The 22110-nt window shown below is 38.7% G+C and overlaps 1 protein-coding gene across 2 annotated transcripts in view; it reads left to right on the top strand.

Moving 5' to 3' along the window:
* Positions 1-22110, top strand: part of Strn (striatin) — an 84471-nt gene that overhangs the window by 42159 nt on the left and 20202 nt on the right. The window contains exons 3-10 of one of the 2 annotated variants that reach the window (XM_013115991.2): positions 599-672; positions 5402-5480; positions 8699-8866; positions 10070-10205; positions 14767-14902; positions 18320-18430; positions 20568-20654; positions 21121-21264. In XM_013115991.2, the coding sequence (XP_012971445.1) occupies positions 599-672; positions 5402-5480; positions 8699-8866; positions 10070-10205; positions 14767-14902; positions 18320-18430; positions 20568-20654; positions 21121-21264 (935 nt within the window). The remainder of the gene's footprint in view (positions 1-598; positions 673-5401; positions 5481-8698; positions 8867-10069; positions 10206-14766; positions 14903-18319; positions 18431-20567; positions 20655-21120; positions 21265-22110) is intronic. The other variant, XM_005073595.4, reaches the window with a different exon arrangement.

Here is a 22110-nt window from a genome sequence, read left to right as displayed (position 1 = left end):
AGTCTTCCTAATCCTGCTTTTTTCTGACTAAAGACAAAGTGTATGTTGACTAAGGGAAATATTTGACCATTCCTGCTAGAATATCTCATTGAACAAGGATGATTTCATCTTTTTTCTGTCATGCTTGATGGCTCACCATAAGAATGTTTGGTGAATTGTAAATACACAGTGCGGTGCATAACAATATGGGTAATGTTTCTTTTTAAGATAAACTCAAATATCAGGAAAGGTACTCTTAACAATTAAATTGTACAGTGAAGACCTCTTTTATTCATTGATATAATTCAGCTTAAAGTCATCTAGAAAATTTGAATACAACAGAAATAGAATTTATATGGTTCATTCTAGTATAAAATGAAGTTTTCTCTTTATTCCTAGTGTTATCCTTTTGTTTCATTATAATGACAGTGGGTATTCAACAACAAAAAAAAGGCAAGCATTTTTTTGTTTCATGTTACTTTGACACCCTGGAAATCTCAGAGCCTTTGACAGTTCTAGGCGTGGCTAGCCAGGACTATTGCACACTGTTAACTTCTCTATTTTAAAGCTTAGTTAACAATGTGTTAACATGGCTTGTATTTTCTCATTTCTTTGTTAGAGCCAAGTACCACAAATTGAAATATGGGACCGAACTGAATCAGGGAGACATGAAGCCTCCAAGCTATGACTCTGGTAAGCTGCTTATAAAGGAAGTTTTAGTGTGAAAAAGTTAATTCCAATGTTTTGTAGAAACATTTGAAACTAAGTTAGTATATATTTGCATCTTATCTTTTGCTGTCTTGCTTTTTGAGCACTAAGCGTTTAGTCTCCTGAGATCGTTTTGTAGCACTTATTTCTTCATTTGCATCTCTTTTAGCTCACCATTTTCTCCCTATGTTTTTCATGTAGTAGACGGTTCAGACATAGTGGGGTAGCCTGCTCCCACCTCACTTCTTACTGTGTCTTCCCTGTATTAGCAGAGACTGTAGGCATGAGCAAAACAAAGTGCATGCTGTCCTTGAAATCACAGAAACACAGTGTTTGATCGTTGGCAGGTGTAAAGGAGGTGTGAGGAAAACTGTACCAAAGCTATTACCATACTTAATTCTTGTCATATTTCAGATGTGATTCTTATTCAACTAGTGAAGGTGTTGACGATCATTCTATCCTTTATTAAAATCCATAGTTCTAAGGGCTTTATTAGCTTTAATTCTTGAAATAATCATTTAATAAAGATATTATTATTCTCATTTTATGTATGCAAAACTTAAACTTAGGAAGTTGGAAAGATCTTGCCTGAGGTTAACCAGTTATTAAATGATGTGGAATATGGAGTTGAACTCAGGCTTATCTGACTCGAAAATTCATATTCTTCCCATTTCCCCACATTTGAGTACACTGGAGAAGCGTTCCAAAATGGGTTCTAACTGTAATAGCCTTACTTTACATCCCAGAATATTACAAATATGCTCTTAAGATTTCCCTGAATTTTTTGATATCTGTTGTCTCTCTGCTGACCTCTAATTTTATCATTTTGAGTTTTCTATGTCTTTTAGCTAGTTCAGCTCAGGGTTTGTCAATCCTGCCTATCTTTTCAAGGCACTAACTCATCATTTCACATATTCTTTGCATTTTTTCCATCTTATTTATTTCTGATCTGGTGTTGATAATTTCTTTCTACCTACCGCTTTGGGGTTTTCATTTGTTCTTGTTTTTTCAAACTTTTGAGGTACATTTTTCAGTTACTTATTTGAGTTCTTACTCTTTCCTTATTTTCTTATTTTTAAATTGTGTATGAGGTGCATGTTCACGTGCTATCGGGTGCAGGTTTCTGTAGTGGCCAGAAGAGGGCATTGCTCTCGTGGAGCAGGTGTTACAGGTAGTTGTGAGCCACCTGATGTGGATGCCGAGAGCTGAACTCAGGGCCCTCTGCAAGGACAGCGCACACTCTTAACTGCTGAGCCCTCTCTCCAGTCCCTCTGTCTGCCTTTTACTCTTACTCGTAGGTGCTTAAAGCTCTAAGTTTCCCTGTTCAGTTTGCTTTCATTGTCCCAGAGGTTTTGATGTAGTGTTTTCATTTCAATTTCATTCCAAGAGTGTTTTTCCTTCTTCATTTCTTCAGTGGTCAGTTCGACAGTTAATACTACCTTGTTTTGTTTAGTCGGGGTCTCACCATGTAGCCTCTGCTGTCACAGAACTCACTAAGGTCTGCCTGCCTCTGGGCCAGCACACTAGCTCCAGACTTACTCTGTGCGTTTTCTATAGTTTCCTTGTTACTGATATCAAGCTTTATAGCATTGTGGTCATATACAATACATGGAGTTATTTCAATTTTTCTAAATTTGTTGAGAATTTCTTTGGGTCCCAGAACATGTTTATTTTAGGGAAACTTCAATGGACTGTTTAAAAGAATGTGTATTCTAAAGCCGGGCGTTGGTGGCTTACACCTTTAATCCCAGTACTCGGGAGGCAGAGGCAGGCGGATCTCTGTGAGTTCGAGGCCAGCTTGGTCTACAGAGCGAGTTCCAGGACAGCCTCCAAAACAATACAGAGAAACCATGTCTCAAAAAACCAAAAAAAAAAAAAAAAAAAAAAAAGAATGTTTATTCTATAATGTTTGGGTAGACTATCTTGTAGATATCTGTTAAGTCCATTTTGTACTTGATGACATTTAACTTCTTTTATTTTTTGTTAATTGAAGTCACCTGTCATTACTTTAGTGTGGTTAAGTCTGCGTTACTGTTTACTTGTATTTCATGAGTTTGGATGTGCTGAGTTCAGTGCTCTGTGGTTTGTTTGATCAGAATGAAATGGCCTTCCATACTTTCTCTTAAATTCTGGCTGATGTCCATGATGTCAGAAATTAGAGTAGTGTATCTTCTTGTTTCCTGGTCCATTTGGTTGCAGTTACTTTCTTTCCTTCCATTCACTCTAAGCAGTATCTGTCCTTGACAAGAGGTGTAGTTCTTGTCAACAGCAGAAAGATGGGCCCTGTTTTCTCATACAGCTGGTTCTAATACAGTTGTAGCTTTTGCTTGGGAGTTTGAGGGCGCTGATATTTGGAGCTCTTCTTATTGAGAGATGGGTATTAATCACCGTTGTTTTGCTGATTTTATGACATGTGGTATGTAGCACAAATAAAAAAGACCCAGAGACTGATCTTGGCGTTAGATCAGAGAAGCAAAGTGACCAACCCCTAGAGTGTTCTCACCTCTACCAATGCTCAGACCACAGGGCAAGTCACCGAACCTCAGACTGCTCCAGGGTACACTGCTCCTCAGACTACACTGAGTTCCTGTCTTCTCCTGCCTTGGAATTCTCTCTAGTGCTGGGATTAAAGGTGTGGAATCCCAAGTGCTGGGATCACCTTTGTGTGATCTCTGTTTTTCTTTTAGACTGGATCAGTTGCATCTAGCTCAGGGTGGCATTGAACTCACATAATTTGTCTGCCTGTCTCTGTGCTGTAACTAAAGGTGTGTACCACCACTGGTTGGCCTCTGTGGAAAGCTAGTGTGGGTAGCTTTACACTCTGATCTTCAGACAAGCTGTGTTGGTCTTACTTTGCATACCTGTTAACTTGTCATCATTAGTCTTTTTCCCTGGAGTCTCTTGGGTGTGCTTATGTTAAAGTTCACCCCAGTGTATCCCTTGTATTCTCTGTAGGCCGCATTGTTAGTCACAAAGTTCCCATCGAGAGGCCGAGTTTATTCTCATGGCCTGCTCTTTATATGTAACTTATTTCATTTGTCTGTAGTGGCCCACCCCTCTGTATATTTAGTGTTTTAGCTGTAACATAGTGTTATAGCTAAAGGACCTCCTCTGGTCCATTGCTGGGGACCTGGAATTCTTCTCCTTCCCTTATGTCCATAATTCTCAGATTTGGTAGTTGCGTGGTATCCCAATATTCTTGTATTTCTGTTCATATATTTTTTTAAGTTGCCATTGTCTTTAATCGAAGAAACCTGAGAGGGGAGTTAGTCTCTTACTGGGCCGTGGAAGCAATGGGAAGGACCCAGGGCAGGGGTGGACTGAGCAGCTTGAGCCTAAGAGAGGGTCTGTCTGGTGGTGTGCTCAGCGTAGGGTCCTGCAGGCAGAGTTCTCCATTCTGAGAATCTGGGGCTCACCAGTCAGCTAGACAGACTGGCAGCAAACATCAGGTACTGTCTGTCTCCACCTCCTCAGTGGTGGGAATATAGACATGACTGGCTTTTTTTCTTTTTAAGTATTTTAGTTTTTGAGGCAGGGCAGTGGTGGCACACACCTTTAATCCCAGCACTTGGAGGCAGAGGCAGGTGGATTTCTGTGAGTTCGAGGCCAGCCTGGTCTACAGAGCTAGTACCAGGACAGCCTCCAAAGTCACAGAGAAACCCTGTCTCGAACAACCAAAAAAATTTTTTTTTAGTTTTTGAAATACGAATGCTAGCATTTAATTCAAAGCTACATGTTTATGTAGCAAACACTTTACTACTGATTGAACTATGACCCTGAAACTCCAGCAAAAAAATTATTTAAAAAGAATAAATGGGCAATTTTTTAGAAAAGACGATCACTATCTGATTTAAAACATGTTTAATCAGTGTTTTGATGAAACACACTGCTTTGTGTGTGTGCATGAGAGTATGTATTTGCAATTATTTTAATCCCCCCATACAATTCACAGAGCTCTTTAGTAGTGCAAAGGTCTAGTTTTTCTGCATAAAGGAGCTTTATTGGGGCTAGGTAGATGACTTGGCTATTAGGAGATTGAGAGCCCAGTCTGGTCTTCAGCTTTTGATCTTGCTGTCTCTGCCTCCCCATATGGATTATAAATTTGTGCCACTGTGCCTGGTCTCATGCAGTGCTTGGGATAGAACCCACGGCTTTAAGCATGCCTGGCCAGCTTGTGTTTGTTCATTTTGGTTTTGTTTTGTTTTTGAGACAGGGTTTCTCTGTGTAGCTCTGGCAGTCCTTGAACTCAGTCTATAGACCAGGCTGGCCTCAAACTCAGAGATCCACCTGCCTCTGCTTTCAAGTGCTGGGACTAAAGGTGTGTGCCACTGCCACCCAGCTCTGAGATCATTTCTTTACACATTTGCATCAGACTGCTTGGGGTTTTGCTTGTTTTACTTTTATTACCATTTCTAGGTTTTATAACATATCTATTTGGCTCTCACTCTGTAACATGATTTGATAGGTCTAGTAAAAAGTGGAAGAAAAAAATTTTTAATTTTGTTACTCTTAAGGGAATCCAGTAGAGATAACTTAATCATACAGAGTTTTATAACCAAAATTTGAGTTAAAAACAGTTCATATTGCCCTAAAACATATCTCTTAAAAGTCACAGTTTTCATATTCTTAACCTTATAATGTTTATTGGACACTGTTTATAAATTGCCAAAACATATCAAAAAAGTCAATTTCATTATGATTTAATATTCTCCAGATGAAGGCAATGAAACAGAGGTGCAGCCACAGCAAAATAGCCAGTTAATGTGGAAACAAGGCCGGCAGCTACTCAGACAGTAAGTACGCAGGATTAAATGTACAACTTGCTGAAAGTGAGAAAATTTTGTTCATGCTTTTTTTGTTTGCATTCTTCAAAAAATTTACTTATGTATGTATGTATGAACTTATTATGTGTTTTGCCTGAATGTATGTCTGCATGCTGGAAGAGGGCACCAGAACTCAATGTATGTAGTTGTGAGCCACCATGTGGTTGCTGGGAATTGAACTCAGGACCTCTAGGAGAACAGCCAGTGCTCTTGACCTATGAGCCATCTCTGTAGCCCCCTTGTTTGTATTTTTAATTCATGAGTTTCTCCTGTATTATACTACTGCTGAAAGAAATAATTAGTAAGTTAGTTTTTTAAAAAAACTTAATTGATTTACTATTCTTTTTTCATATTTACATTTCTCCACACTGTTGGAATTTATGTAGTTGAAAGAATTCTATGTCATTATTATTCTCATTTCATCAACTCTCTAAGCATAGACGTTTTGCTCCAAACCAACAAGGGTTCCCATGTACGTTTCTGTTACAAGCATTTTCAGTACATTGAAGAGCTCTGTGGATCCCCGTATTTTGTATGCTGCCTAATACATACTTCCTCCTAAATGTGTAACTGGGATTCTACAAGGGGTCTGATGTCAAGTTGAAGGCTAGACCTGTAGCCTTGTAAACTGGTATATGGATTTATGCCAAAGTAAAAGGAAATGTATTCTATATTGAACTTTTGGGATGGCTTATTAGTAGTTTATTTCTAAGTTTTTCAAAGTAGACTAATGCTATCTATTCCTTTTGATTATAGAAAAAGAATATTATAGTATCTCATCTGTCTTTTATTTAGATAAAGTTAGAAAAAATTTAAATTATTACGTGGATTTTCATTACTGTTTTCACTTTAGTCTTAATAGGACATATATTTTCCTTTTTAAATTTATTTTTGGTACTGTGAGTTACCACGCCAAGCAAGTGATCTCTTTCTGAGCCACGCAAAGCTCCTGTTTGCTTGTTTTCTTATCTCTTTATTGAGGTGCTCTCAGTAAGTTACCTAGGCTAGTCCTGATTCTGTACTATTCCTTCCTGAACTTCCCCAGTCGCTTTGTGTGCCACCGTGTGGTATGCTTTTTCAGTTTTTAAATAGATAAGTGCTCTTAAAATGCTGATTTGGGAGGCTGGAGAGATGGCTCAGAACTTGAGAGCACTTTCTGCTTTTGCAGAGGACCTGGATTCAGTTCCCAGGACCCACATGGCCGCTCTCAACTGTCTGTAACTCCAGTTCCAGGGGACCTGACACCTGCTGCTGTTCTCTCAGGCACCAGGCACACACATGGTGCACAGATTAACATGCAGGCAAAACACCCATACACATAAAATAGTAATAGTTATTTTTCATTTCCAAGAACAGTTTCTCTGTGTAGCCCTGGCTGTCCTGGAACTTGGTCTGTAGAGCAGGCTGGCCTTGAAATCACAGGCCTTTCTCTACCTCCTGAGTACTGGTATTAAAGGCATGCACCACCACTCTGGCTTATAAAATAGTAATCATTTTTAAAATGCTGATTAGTTTTTTGTTTTGTTAATAAGTGGTTACAAATAAGAAATTTTCCAACTTTAAAAGATTCGTTACCTACTTCTCAAAAAGGTGCAATTTTATCAGTAAGCTATGCATTAACTATGTAATGAAATTAACATCTGTGGCAAAACAGTTTTGAAACAGAAATTTGATTTTAGTTTTGTTGCCAAAGGGAGGTACATACCAAATATTAATTTATTGCCGGGCGTTGGTGGCACACGCCTTTAATCCCAGCACTCGGGAGGCAGAGGCAGGCGGATCTCTGTGAGTTCGAGGCCAGCCTGGTCTACAAAGTGAGTTCCAGGACAGCCTCCAAAGCCACAGAGAAACCCTGTCTCAAAAAAAAAAACCAAATATTAATTTATTAAAAATAGAAAAATGGCCTGGAGATGGCCTAGTAGTTTCAAGCCCTGGCTGCTTTTCCGGAGACCTGGGTTTGGTTTCCAGAACCCACACGGTGGCTCACCACTATTTGTAACTGCAGTTCCAGGGTATCCAACACACTGTTCTAGTGCTGCAGACACCAGGCACGCGTGTAGTACACATACACATGTGCGGTACACATACACGTGCACACAAGACATATACATGTAAATAAGCCTAAAATGTTTAAGTATTATATCTTACTTTATTATAGTAGTTTTCAAAAACATCTGATTAAATTCAACAAGTAGGAATTATTCCTTCAAAATTTCAAATCAAGATCTTTCTGTAGATACTGCATGGGACTGAAAGTGAGCATCTTGATTTAATAAGATGTACTATCCCATTTGATCACATCGCTTTGTGTGGTATCTTTTAGCTCTAGGGACTGTAAAAATGAAAGCCTGAAGTAAACTGATTTAAACTAGCTGTCTTGTCATCCTTCGCTTCCATCTTGCCTCAGTAGAACACACACTGCTATATAAATAAATGCATGTCATTATACGTGATATCGATGTCATTTCCTTTGTTCTGGCCCCACCGCTGCCACTTTTGGTTTTTGAAACACATTATTATTAACAGTTAATGTTGGGGCTCTTCGGTTAGAGTGATTTTGTTTATATCATGCGTGGTATTAGGGCTCCTTGATGAGAACAGCTTGAGGTAAGGCTGCTGCACATCACGGAAGTGGCAGAAATGGACTTAAGACCCAGGTGTTTGTGCTCTTTCCTGTGCCTCTGACTCCCTGGAACTACACACATCACATGAGTCTGTATACCTCACGTCCCACAATTCAGTTGTCTCTTCTACAAGTGACTGTTATGAAAAATGTTATCCTTTTCTGTGTCATGGAAGGAAACTATTTACAAGCATTCTCTCTGGATTTCAGTTAATGACACTTCACATAAGAAATGCCAAAAGCAGCTAGAGCCGTTGTAAAATAGTAATGGTGGAGTTGGGAGGGAAACGTGTGCTCTGAAATGCGTCGAAGAGCAGTGTCTTCTTAGGGTAGATGAATAGCGTTGTTGTGTAGTGCTTTGGTTTTTCCCAGTGCCTGTAGAGGCTGGCACTGCAAGAGGCCGCTCCATCTGCAGCTGGAGTATTGTTAACAAGTCTCACTGACACAGCACTGTTCTGTTGAACCCCGTGCAGTCAGTGAGTTTGAAGAAATACTTTTATTTGTGTTTTAGATCTTACAATGCTAATTCCTGTGTGACTGAATTGTGAGGATCGTCTTTGTGCAGGTATCTCCAAGAGGTTGGCTACACAGATACTATTCTAGACGTGAAATCCAAAAGAGTACGAGCATTGTTGGGCTTCTCAAGTGATGTCACTGACAGGGAAGATGACAAAAACCAGGACTCGGTTATAAATGGCACAGAGGCTGAAGTTAAAGAGACAGCAATGATTGGGTGAGTATTTTGACTGGTAATTATTTTAGATATAAATTCAGTTCTTATTGAATATTTTTGCCATGGAAGGCATTGAGCTTTTAAATGGTGACTTAGTAATAATTTAATTTTAGTTAATTAAGTGTTATAATTAAAAAGTTTATTTAGTTAGAAGCCTTTATTCAGGAAGGTAATTTTTATTTAAGGTATTTTCATTTGCTTTAAATTAGGTATTTAACAGATTTTAGTATCTTGAAGCTCAGCTAATCACTATTAGAATGTCATAAAAGATGTTTTTGAAATTAAATACAAATCTGTAAAAATCATGTTTTATTGATGAACCATAAATCAGAAAGTAAGTCTTTCTTAATCATTTCATTTATAGCATAATATTGTTACTTATCTTTCTTTTGATAAACATACACATATATTTTGGAATTAATAGATTAAGTATGAAAATGCAAGTTATTTGAACTATTTGATTTTATTTACTATTTTACCTAAATGAACATAGACAAATACAGATTATTCTTTAATAGAGACATTTGTCATAAATCTTCATGAAATAAAAAACAGATTCTGTGAATGTATAAGTGTATGTTTATTTTGTTTTAACTCATATTTAGGCTAAAAGAATGGTTGATTGAACTCTGTAAATTTCTTTGGGAAGACATAGTTCCTGTTATTTGAAACATAAAACTATAGAATTAGACAAAGGTTTAAAATAAAAATTTTATAAATGAATTCCATTAGACCTTAAAAATATAACATAATTCTCATATAAGATATGTATGCTATGAATAGTTGTGTGTTGCCTTTTAAGTTAAGGCAGTAGATCTGCTACATAGTTATGGAAACTTACTTGGGAGGTCAAAGGAAGAGCTGCAGAGGAGAAACGATAGAGAAAGATGGGGCAGTGCTACTTAAAATAATAGATATATGTGTATTTAGAGGAGCACAGAGGGGCCGACATGAAGATGAGTCTGTGCTGAATCAGAAGGGCCTGCACTGGAGCTGCTCTTGCAAATGGACACGACTGATGTGCCTCCACACTGCTACTTACGCTGCTCCCGCAAAACTGTAGGAGATGGGAGCTAGTGAGGGTCATGGTATAGTTAGGCAATCATGTATAACAAAACATAAACGACTGAGCCCTGTCAGCAGTCATTTCTATGGTGATGCTTTGAAAGAGTACTTGATATGGTTGTGTGTGTTTTAAACCAGAAAATCTGAGTTAACGGATTCTGCCTCTGTGCTGGACAACTTCAAGTTCCTTGAAAATGCAGCTGCAGATTTCAGTGATGAAGATGAGGACGAGGACGTTGATGGAAGAGAGAAAAGTGTCATTGATACTTCCACAGTGAGTTAGAAAGCTCATTTCATTATCTTTAGGTGCCATAATGCAGTTGTTAAAAATAAAAAGCCTTTACATCTTGAACCCTTAAGTTCTTTTCATGAGTTTGGGGCAAGTAAAACGGTTTTCTTGCTGATTTTAATTTTAGTGTATTTTTAATAGGAGTCTTTCCCATGGAGTGCTTAGATCTTTTGTTGACTCATTTAACAGGGCAGCATGTCCATAGCTGCAGAGGACCTGACCACTGCGTGCTGTAGCCATGCCCTGCTATTGATGTTATGACAGGCACACGGTGGTGCCTGATGGCAGCCAGCATCAGCCCTGAGACTCAGGGGAGCTGCTGCCCCAGACAATTTTACAGAGTTTCAGAGTTCCCCTCCACGTTCTTCAGTTGATCAGAATTCCTAAGTGTCTTTACTCAGTCCTTACTATAGGTTTATTGGTTTTCCCATATATTTCCTACAGTGAGAAGTGTTTCTAAGTTGCTTTCTTCTTTCTCTAGTAGTCTCTTCCCTCCTCCTCCTTTCTTTCGTTTCTTTCTCCCCTTTAAAGTAAGAGATGAAGACGTGCTCACTGTGTTTAGCCAGGCCAGGGCATCCCTGTGCACTAATCATTTATACCGCTAATCCTAGCCCTATCATAGACATATCTAAATATCAAGTAGTCACGCAAATTTTCCTTCACAAAACAGGGTATAATAGTGTGTGCTGGCTTAAATGTCTGGTTTTTTTTTTCCCTAATTGTCTAAAGTTCCCTCCACTTTTTGGTGTGATGAGTACTTTAAGATACCACTTTGCTATCAGAATACCTTATTCATAGCCTAATAACAAGTAATCTCATGTTATAAGTTTCTTTGTCGGTAATTACATCAATTTGAATATTTTAAAAACCTGTAAATTAACTATTAAAAGAATGTTGAATGATCAGATAGAAAATTTCTAACAATAGCCTAACCATTTGCTTTTCTAGTTCCTAACCACTTAATTTCTTTTTATGTAATATGATTCATAAATATTGATAGCATTCCAGTTAGCACAGACCATAGTATATTGTGGGTATACATGGAGGCACATCTGTCGGAAACAGATTTACCCATTACCCACATTTAAATACTGGAGTCAGAAAGCTTTTCTCTCTCATCTTCACCCCATGCTATGTATTGAACCCAGGGTCTGGTGTTTCCTAGGCAAATGCAACACTCCATCCCAGGAAGAAAAGGGTATTTTGTTAATGGTTTTGTTAATTTTCACATTAGCTCTAGCCTGTCTGATAGGTGCATGCCAAAGGGGGCTTTAAAGGCTTTCACTCTGTAGAATGGGGAGCATGACTTAGAAATGAATTACATTCTATACAGGGAAATTAATTGAAATTTTCCCCATTAAAATGCTCATAGAGCAAGTAGATTTTTAAAAACATTGTTTTAAGGTGAGGTGTGGTGAAGCACACTTGTAATCCCAGCACTTGGGAGACAGAGGCAAGAGGATGTCTGTGAGTTCTTGGCCATCCTGGTCTGTCTACACAGCGAGCTCTAGGACAGCCAAGACTACACAAAGAGATTCTGTTTAGCTGGGCGTTGGTAGCGCACGACTTTAATCCCAACACTCGGGAGGCAGAGGCAGGCGGATCTTTGTGAGTTCGAGACCAGCCTGGTCTACAAGAGCTAGTTCCAGGACAGCCTCCAAGGCCACAGAGAAACCCTGTCTGAAAATCCAAGAACAAAAAGAGAGATTCTGTTTTTAAAAAAAGCCTTTTTTTTTTTTCCAAATAAAAAAGTTTACTAGCTGTAAACTGAGAGAATGTGGCTCTTAGGTAGTGTTAGCTATATTTGGGTTGTTAAGTGCATGGTGTCTCTGTGGCTGCACACTTGGTTCTTTCTGCTGACTTCAGGGTTTGCTTGTTCCTTGTGTTGCTGCCTAGAACATTTCCATCTTTTGTTCAACCTCTTCCTCACCACATCATCAGCGCACCACCCTCATCGTCTCAGAATAGTTAGGATCTCTTCCTGCGTAAGAGATAATGTCTGTAGAAGCATTCACCGTATTCAAGACCTTATGAGCAAACAACAAGGAATTAAGAGCTGCTAGGTGCTCTGTTAGTAATTAAAGAATCCTGATTCCTTTCATACTAGGATCACTAAGATTCTATTGATTTTCAAAGTTGTCTTTTTTTCTAACCTGCTTGAAACTCAATCTAGTCTATAACTCATACTTTTTAGTACTGAGAGATTTTTATTTTTTAGAAAGTATAATAAATCTATATGTGTATACACATATATTCTTCATGAGAGCTCATTATAATAAACAAGTATCAGCACATTTTTATGTTTTTAATTGAAATAGAATTATATCACTTCCCTTCCTTTCCTCCCTTCACCCTCCCCTACCTATTCACCCTTGAAACCCTCCCGTGTCCCTTCTACAGACTTAAGATAATGGCCTCTTTTTCCTTTCTTTCTTTTTCTTTCCTTTTCTTGGTTTTTGTGGGGGTTTTTGTTGATGGTTTTGTTTTTGGTTTTGGTTTTTTTGAGACAGGGTTTCTCTGTGTAGCTTTGGAACCTGTCCTAGAACTCTCTCTCTCTGTAGACCAGACTGGCCTTGAACTCACAGAGATCCACCTGCCTCTGCCTCCATAATGGTGGGATTAAAGTTGTACACCACCACCACCCAGCCTTGCCTCTTTTGCTTTAGTTATTATTGTTACATATGTATGTATATGTATGTGTGTGTGCATATGTATACATACAGATACAGCTTGCTGACAGTTGTATGTGTATGGTTTCAGAGCTGACCACCCTGCATTGAACAACCAGTAAAGGGGGTGCCTCCTGGGAGAGGTTCATTTTCCTTCTCCCAGCTGTTACAGTTGCTTGTAGTTCTTGATCTAGGGGTAGAACTCGGTGAAGTTTCCCTCACCCCCCTTTCACGTTAACATGTCCCTAGGCATTGCTACTGTTCAAAATGCTCTGAGACATCTAAAACATCTTAGGACATTGAGACATCTGAGGTTCCAGGCACTATTTCTGGATTTTTCCCTCTCCCTTTTGTGAGGCAGTTAGAACAGGACTCTTCCTGATTATGCTGGTTTTATAGCAGAGTCAGAGAGATGGAGACATGAAGCCTTTAGGAGTAGCTGATGCCTTTATATGTGGAATTGCAAGGGTGGGGTGGCCTGTTGGTGCCGGTCTTTCCTTTCTTTTTCTTTTCTTCCTTGTTTTGTTCTGTTTTATGTGTATGGGTGGCTGGCCTGTTTGTTCTGGTACCACGTGTGTGCGTGGGGCCCGTGGAGTCGTGAAGAGGGCATTGCATTCCCTGGATCTGGAGTTACAGACGGTTGTGAGCCACCATGTGGGTGCTGGGACTTGAACGCAGGTCCTCTGGAAGAGCAGCCAGTGCTCCTAACTGCTGAGCCATCTCTCCAGCTCTGGTGCCACTCTTCAGAGACGTTATTTATACTGACTTTTGCTGTCTGGTCAAAGCTAGAGCAAATTATCAGGAAATGGTGTGTGAGTAATTAAAAAAACAAACAAAACCATTTACTTTGGGCTCTCTGCTCAGAATCTGCTGTGGTTGTCTTATGGGTTTTATTGTTTTTTATTTTTGTTTGTATTTAATGGGTTTGCTAGGTTGAGAAGTACTGTAAGCATGAAAGTATTTCTTGATTTTAGAGTAATACTTAAGTAATAACTAAACAGAGAATTACAGCCTCATTAAATAACTCATAATTTTCCCCATATTCTCTGGATAGTGAAGACTGACACAGGAACACTGGGCTCAGCACTCAATTTTGAAACTCTTCTGGGTTTGTGGTTCCAGAGATATTTTTAAATATGTAAAAGTGCATCATAACAATACTGTATTAAGTCTGAGTTATCTCATTCTGCACTAGCAATATTTTAGGAGGGGGAACTGAATCTATAAAGATCTACTGAGCTGGGCACATGGAACTTGTCTCTCATCCCAGCATTCTGGAGTCAGGAACAATTCAGTTGCAAGGCTAGCCACGGCTACATAGTGAGACATGAAATAGTGTCGTTAGAGAAGCTGAGGGCAGTACACATAATGTCGGAACCCTATGGTGTTTTTATGATCCCTAAGACACGCATTTCTGAGTTTGTGTTGTGACAGGGGCTCTGTGAAGGTATGTTATAGTTACATTGAGTTATCATGTATTCTGGAATGTGTCCTGTTTGGATTAGATCAGAATGTCTGAAGACTGCACAGACTGTATAATGTTAGAGTTAATTGTTCTCATGACATGAATGTAATCTGTGTAAATTTGAGAACAAATTTTGCTTATCCGTTGAAATCTATAGCTATATATATTAGCTTAAGTAAGCAATCATATCTTTGAACAATGTTTAAATTACTGCTTTAAGATGTATGTTTGTTTCTAAAAAATACAATGTTGTTTTCACTGAGTTAGCTATTACAGTTTTTAAATGCAGAAAATACATTCTGAAGGACACATTTGCTTTGCTTACTCAATTATAAGGAACACTGTCTCTTTAAGTTAAATGCGTAGTATTTACTAGTACTTGAATTTGACATGTTTTCTCTCCTCTGATTAGATTGTTCGGAAAAAAGCATTGCCTGATAGCAGTGAGGATCGAGACACAAAGGAAGCTCTGAAGGAGTTTGACTTCCTGGCCACATCGGAGGACACAGACAGTCAATCTAGAAGTGCAGGTGACGGCACCGACTGGGGTAAGGAAGCCTGCTGGGCTCAGCCAAGGGCCTTAGGTTCTTCCAGGAGGACGATGCCTTGGAAACACTACACTGAAATGCCACGTGTCAGTGCTGTCTGGGTTGTGTGGTTACCTATAAGGAAGACAGTGTGACTAGTGCCTCCTCTTCCTCCTCCTCCTCCTTTAGTGTATAAGGAATGCAGCATGAAAAGAATTTGGGATAAAACACGGGCTGTTTTGCTTTCTGCTCAGACAAGTCAAACCCACTAACCTAGATTTTGGGGAAACTTGAGTATGAGGATATAATAGAGGAATTTAGTTTTCTTATGTCTTACATTTACATAAAACAAATTATGTTAGAAAGTTATAGTTTCTGTGTTCTTTAGGTCTTTAAAGATTATGCAGGCATAGTTTGGGGGGTGTTCTGATTACTTTAAGTCACTAAATATCTGAAACTTCTAACAAGCACTAACACAGATATTTGGCAGGAACTTCTGTGACAGATTATTGTAGTACTTTAAAGAACTGTGATAAATCCTTCAGAAGTGAGCAGTTTGTCAGATATGTGTATATGTGTGTGCAAGAGAGAAGGAAAAGAAGAAAGTACCTAATACTCACAGGTATTTATCGAGAGAATGTAGTGGCAGTTATTGTGATACTAGTTTAGTGTTCCTAAAACATGAACCAGTGATTTTTTTGTTTGAAGTACTTTTTAATATTTTGTCCATAAAGATAAGGCTTCTATAAACATGGCACAGATACTGTTTTATAGACTTGTTGAGTGCCATTGAGATGCAGATGGACATTATGAGCTTTTCACTGGCTTGTGTTCAGACAGCTGCTTTAAGCATTAATCCAGTAGATTCAAGCGCGGGAACCCAGACTACAATCCCACAGCATGGTATTACTTATATCCAGCAAAATCTTATTTTACCTTTTGGCTGCAAACATTAGAATTACTAATTTAAGCCCTAATCTTTAAAAATACTGTTGTGAAGAAAAGAAATAATTCTAGAGCTAAAAAGAAAAAAACAAGATGTGTTTTCAGCTCTTGACTTACATTAAAAATTTTCTTTCTTCACACTGTTTGATCATCTTAGTAACTAGGAAGGCTCTTTTGGGTAAGTTCAGGGAACAGATTTCTTAATTTTTTTTTAATAATAAAATCCCTGTCATAGCTTTTTTTCTGTCAGAAACTCTGTATATACAATGAAAATTCCTTAAATCGCTTTAAAGGGAAAAAAAGAGGTTTCTCTGCACACTGTGTGTATTCCAGAATTCTTTGTATTCAGATAAACGCCATGCCCCCCCCAATCCAGCCCGCTGTCATGTTAGAGGTATTTGTGGATACTCCTGTTGGGGTGCTGATCTTGTTATTTTCTCTGGAACCTGTGAGAGGAGGGGAGCTGTTGTGCATCTGAACCCTGCTGTCTTTTCAGTCCTTAGACCTCAAGGAAAATGCGTCTAAATCTTGTTGGCAGGTTTTGCCCCAGAACAAGTAAATACTACTATGGTCATGCAATATTATTGTTGGCAGTGATAATCCATTAGATTTTTTTGTAGTGTCTTTGTATGTCATTACATTGCATAGCTTTTCTACTGTACCTTTAAGATCTTACCCTCAGGGACACTGTCAGGGACTGGTGCTGGTCCATCCCCCCCACCTGCCTTTTTTTTTTTTTTAAAGCAAAATCTAGAGCAATTTCAGGTAACTGCAATAAGGAACACAACAGATATCTGAAGACTTGCTTTTTCAAGACACCAAAGCTTGAAAACCAAGGAGAAAGTACAGAAAGAAGGTCTCTCCTCTGCCTTCTGTGCCTGGGCTTATTTCTACTTACTTAGGTATTTTAGGTGGAAACATCTCAAGTGCAGGAGCTGGGCTAGCACTGCCTGGGTAGCTAGCACTGCCTGGGTGGCTAGCACTGCGCGGTGCCGGGGTGGCTTGTTAAGTAAAAGTGCTGGCTGCCAAACCTGGCAACCTGAGTTTGCTCCCTTGAACCTGCATAGTAGAAGGAAAGAACCTACTCCTGCAAGTTGTCACCTGACCTCCACATGGGTGCTGTGGTTCTTGGGATGGGGACACACACACAATAAATAAAATTTTTTGAAAGACTTGGTAAAAAGATTTATTTATTTATTTTATGCCCATGAGCTCTCTGCCTGCATGTATGCCTTTTTGCCAGAAGAGGGCACCAGATCTCACTAGAGGTGGCTGTGAGCCACTATGTGGGTGCTGGGAATTGAACTCAGGACCTCCGGGGAAAGAGTCAGTGCTCTTGATCACTGAGCCATCTCTCCAGTCCCCCAAAGTTAGAGTTTTTTAAATTGGTTAGTCCTTCTGGAAGAATAGACTGTTACTACTACTGACAGATGTTATATTCAGAGATCCAACAGACACTTTTCTAAACTGGATTGAAACTTAATTTACTTTAAAAATAGATTTCTGTTTATTCTGGTTTATTTCAGATAGTTCCAATGTTAATTCAACAAACAGATTGATCAAGTACTTTCCATGTACGGGCTCTTATAGATGAAGACTCCTACTTGTCTGATACTCACTGGCGGATCTAGCATTGTTCATAAAACCAGTAGCACCTTCCCAAAGCATAAACCTCTTTTCTTTCTCTCTCTCTCTTTGCTTTTGATAATTATCTTTTAAAAAGAGATTTATATCTTAATAATAAAATATAATAATATAAAACAAATTAACCCAAAAGAAGGCATAATGATCATTTGCATACTCCTGAGTCCCATAAAAACCCTGAACTGGAATCCATATGTATAGGAACCCAGTGGAGGCCAAGGCAGGCGCTTTGCTTGCTCTTCAGCCCCTGAGCTCATGTGAGCTTTGATTTAGAGTGCCTTGCTTCCCTGGTGTCCTACATCTCTGCCTCTTACAGTCTGCCGCCTCTCTGCAGGGCTCCGTGAGCCCTGAGGGGAGGGATTTGATGGAGAACTCCCATTTAGGGCTGAGCATTCCAAGGCCTCTCACTTTCTGCGTATTCTCTGGCTGAGGTCTCTGTGTTTGCTCCCAGCTGCTGTAGGAGGACGCTTCTCTGAGAATGGCTGATCTGCCTCCCTGGCCGCAGTGGCCTGTCTAAAATGCTTGAAAAGACCATTTAAGACAGTTTTGTGTAGTCTTTTAATGATAATCTTCTATTGCTGTATACATGATGTGAATATTGAAAATGATTATAACATGCTAGGACTTAAATATCTAGGTTTATTTTTTCTGTCTTTTTCAAGGGAAATGTTTTGTCAATTAGGAAATTGAATTGACTTTGTTAGGTGTTACATTTTGTATGTCACCTACTTGAATATAAAAATGGCTTTTTTGGTGAATGATTATGAAAAAAACATTGTGTCTTTCAGACATTTATTTAGCGTGTTTGATATTTCATTGAAGAAAGACTGTTTGTTTCACTCTGTTTAGAAAAGGAAGACCAGTGTCTGGTGCCTGAAGCCTGGAATGTGGACCAGGGAGTAATCAGCAAGCTGAAGGAGCAATACAAAAAGGAGAGGAAGGGCAAGAAAGGGGTGAAGAGTAAGTGGAAAGCACTGTGTGTACACTCCAACGTCTGCATCTTTACAGCTCCCTAGGTTTTGTTCAGTGTTTCCCTAAAATACTTACTCTTCCCATTTCTGCTCCTGGCCACTCCTCACCGGCTCTCAGGGGTTGAAATTACGCAGCAGTTGCGATTATGAACTATGCAAAACTCATATGTAAATAGGGAATTTTAACAAGAATGGAAAACCTTGTAGCATAGACATGAGCTGATGTTTGCAGGTCTGTGTGCTCAGTCACAGGATGTTTACTTCCTGACACTCCATCAAAGTTACTCTCAGTTATGAGACAAAAATAAGTTAATTTCTACCCCTGAACAGTCTGTGTGTTCACAACATGAAATTCATTTGCTCTCGTCTCTATATGCTGTACAGGGCACACAGTCAAACATATAATTTAAATGAGCCTGTTTTCTAATATTAATGTTTTTTGACCACCTTAATTAATGACAGTATTACCAATTACCTTTTTTCCTCTTTCAATAAAATGTATGCCACATCAGAAACAAAGGCCAAAATTAAATTTGTAGCCCTGTGGATCATATAACTCATCATGCAAATTAAAAGCTTGTCGATAGATCTAGTTAAGTATGTCAAAACCTTGATAAAAACAGCATTCAACAGCATTTTAGAGGCTGGAGATGTAGCTCAGTTGGTGGATTGTTTCCCTAGATTGCATGCACAAAGCCTTAGCCTCATCACCGGAACTTGGTAAACGGGGCGTGGTGACACATCAGTAATCCCAGTACTCTGCAGGTAGAGACAGGAGGACCAGGAGTTCAAGGTCTTATTTGCTATGTGAGGAATTAGGGACCATCCCAGGATACATGAGACGTCTCAAAAAACAGAACGAATTACCTTTGTGGAAGAAGATTAGACTACCTTCTTGTGCTTCTACTCATGGACATGATAAATACGGCTTCTCCTTTTCATGGCAGCAGGAACTTTATCCTTTGAGATGTGAACATAGTACAAAATGAGGTCAAAATCTAAATTTAGAGAGAAATAGATTATAAATTGTTGCTTTTTAATTATAGCAAAACATATCAAGACCAGTCATTCCTGGCGGACATTGTTTTACAATTTGGTAGTTATCATTAAAACAGTTAAATATGTATTTAAAAATCTTAGAATTTTTAAATTCTTAATTCAATGAAAAGTCTATGTCCATTATAGATGTTAGCACAGTTTTAAAGATTACTGAGAGATGAGATCATTTAGTGTTACCTCAAAATAGATAAAATCAGAATGAGAAAGATTAAATAAAAAAAACTGTTTAATCCCTTTATTCAAATACAGTAAAAAAATTTAAACTTAAAATATATATTGACACATGATTGCTATGGCTTTTAGAACTATTCCCAAGCCAGTTAAACTAAAATGGTGAGGAAAATTTGTATATCATACATTAGAAAGTATTTCCAGAATAAATAAGTGTTGATGTGTTTCTTTGAGCCATTATGTTATAAAATTAGTGTTTTGGAATTTAAAGATCTTTTAATTAGAAAGGTAGCCAAGACTTCTGTGGAACTTATCTCCTCTTACATTGTGGTTAGAATTTAGCCTTTCAGATCTAACCCTGCACCATTTGACTGGAATGGTATTCCTACTAATAGAAGCAATTGGGTTCCCTGCACCTGGAGATAGAGATCATATTTAAATATATAGTGCATGGACTTTTTAAATGAAGAAGTATTAGCTCTCTGGGGAGAAATGTGAATGGCCTGCACTGAAGATAAGGAGTGTAGACTAAGGTCAGCACATTTTATTCATTCTTTTCACTTGCTATTTTGTTAAAACAGTAATATGAGGACAAGTGAAGATCTGTGATAAAGAGGGAAATGAAGTAAAGCTTTGAATTGGTGGGAGAAACATTAATTTATAAGCTACCAAAATACACTATTTCATTGAGCTGTTGCCCACTGTAAACTTCCTGTTGTCTTTAATTGGTCTGCTGTGAGTATATCCAGTCAAATTGTGTACTCCAGTCACATCATCTTAAATTTTCTAGGCATTAGTTAAAATTGCTTAGAAATAGTTGTGTTCTTTGCTGGTATAGGAAATACCATAACAGACTATGGGTAAGATTTTCCCATTCTTAATTAAACTTGTAACAGGAAAAACTACCGAAGATCTGTTTCAGCCTCTATCCTATATAAAACAGTCAAAACAGGGATGTGGGAGAATGAAGAATCAGAGCCCAGGTAAGTGACCAACAGGGCATGAGACTTCACTTTGGGTTCCATAGCTGCAGGATGTAAGGCAATGGATGTAACTGAATTTAAACAAGCAGGGGCGTTATTGTTCAGTTGAATTTACATTTGGTTCATGATCTGTGATTTTCTTCATTTAGACCAATAGTCATTGGTTTCATTGTAGATGAGTATGACTCTTAATGATAAATATTGGTCATGGCATTCTTTTTCACATGGTGATTCCATTAACTTAATTTACAAAATATACATTTAAATATCATTCTTTTCCAGAAATAATAAACTCTTAAACTTTGAAAACTTCAAAAATAACTACTCCTTATTGATCACTCTAGTAGGATATTTTAAAAGTGAATGTTGGCAGATGTGAAAAAGCTTACTGTACAATTTTTATGAAATGAGTGATTCTGTTTTTTGTTTTTTTTTTTCTCCTCTGCCCTCCCCCTTTTTTGGCTAGGGCCCAATAGGTCAAAACTACAAGACATGCTTGCTAATTTGAGAGATGTTGATGAACTTCCCTCATTGCAGCCGTCTGTTGGCTCCCCTTCCAGACCCAGCAGCTCCAGGCTCCCTGAGCAGGAGGTCAGGAGGGCAGATGAAGGTGAGCACCTGGACCTGTGCCTGGGACGGGTGCCTGAGAGAGCACCAGCCCACACAAGCACAAGCTCTTTCTTAAGTCGGTGGGGTCGACTGCAGCTTCCTCTGCGATTTGGGGGGGGGGGCGAAGGTTATGAACCACTCTTAGTTTCTGGTTTGGAATAAGCCCTAGCTCCATTGACAAGAGTGGTGATAGGCTTACTCAGTTCCAGCATTGAGAAAAATGAGTCTAAAAATTGGTGCTAAATGTTCAATTTATCATTGATTTTAAAAATGAAGGGAACCAGACATGGTGATACATGCTTTAATCCTAGCACTCAGAGGCAGAGGAAACCAGTTCTCTGATAGTTTGAAGGCAGCCTGCCTACAGAGCAAGTTCAAGACCAGCCAAAGGCATAGTGAGACCCTACCTTTCTCAAAGCACCAACAGCAAAATGGAGGGAAAACTACCTGCTTTTGTGCTTCCCAAGTTTCCTTTCAAAAGTCCTTATCCACTTGCATGTATTTTAACATAATTAAAGCTCTATTTTGTTTAACATAAAATCATATCTGATAATTTTCAAGCTCAGCTTTAACACTATACATTATACTTTATATTTGAGATAAAATCCTTTCTCTTGAATGTTTTTGTTGTTTCTAGTAAGTTCAGGGTTGGAGATGTCACTTGGTGCTAGGGTGTTTTTCTGTCACACAGAGCTCAGCTCTGTCCCCTGCACTGGGGTAGAGGAGGGAGTGAAGGAGACAGGGGTATGGGAGGGAGAGAATATTTGCTTGCACATTTAATTGCCTGTTACTAAAGATTCTTCATCCAGCTTTCGGGAAAAGCTTCCATACTTGGTGTCATGTTTGA

This window comes from Mesocricetus auratus, unplaced genomic scaffold (genome assembly GCF_017639785.1).
Source record: "Mesocricetus auratus isolate SY011 unplaced genomic scaffold, BCM_Maur_2.0 Super-Scaffold_100024, whole genome shotgun sequence".
NCBI classification, from domain to species: domain Eukaryota; kingdom Metazoa; phylum Chordata; class Mammalia; order Rodentia; family Cricetidae; genus Mesocricetus; species Mesocricetus auratus.
The sequence above is the reverse complement of the archived record's forward strand: the minus strand, read 5'-3'. Positions and strand labels throughout refer to the sequence as shown.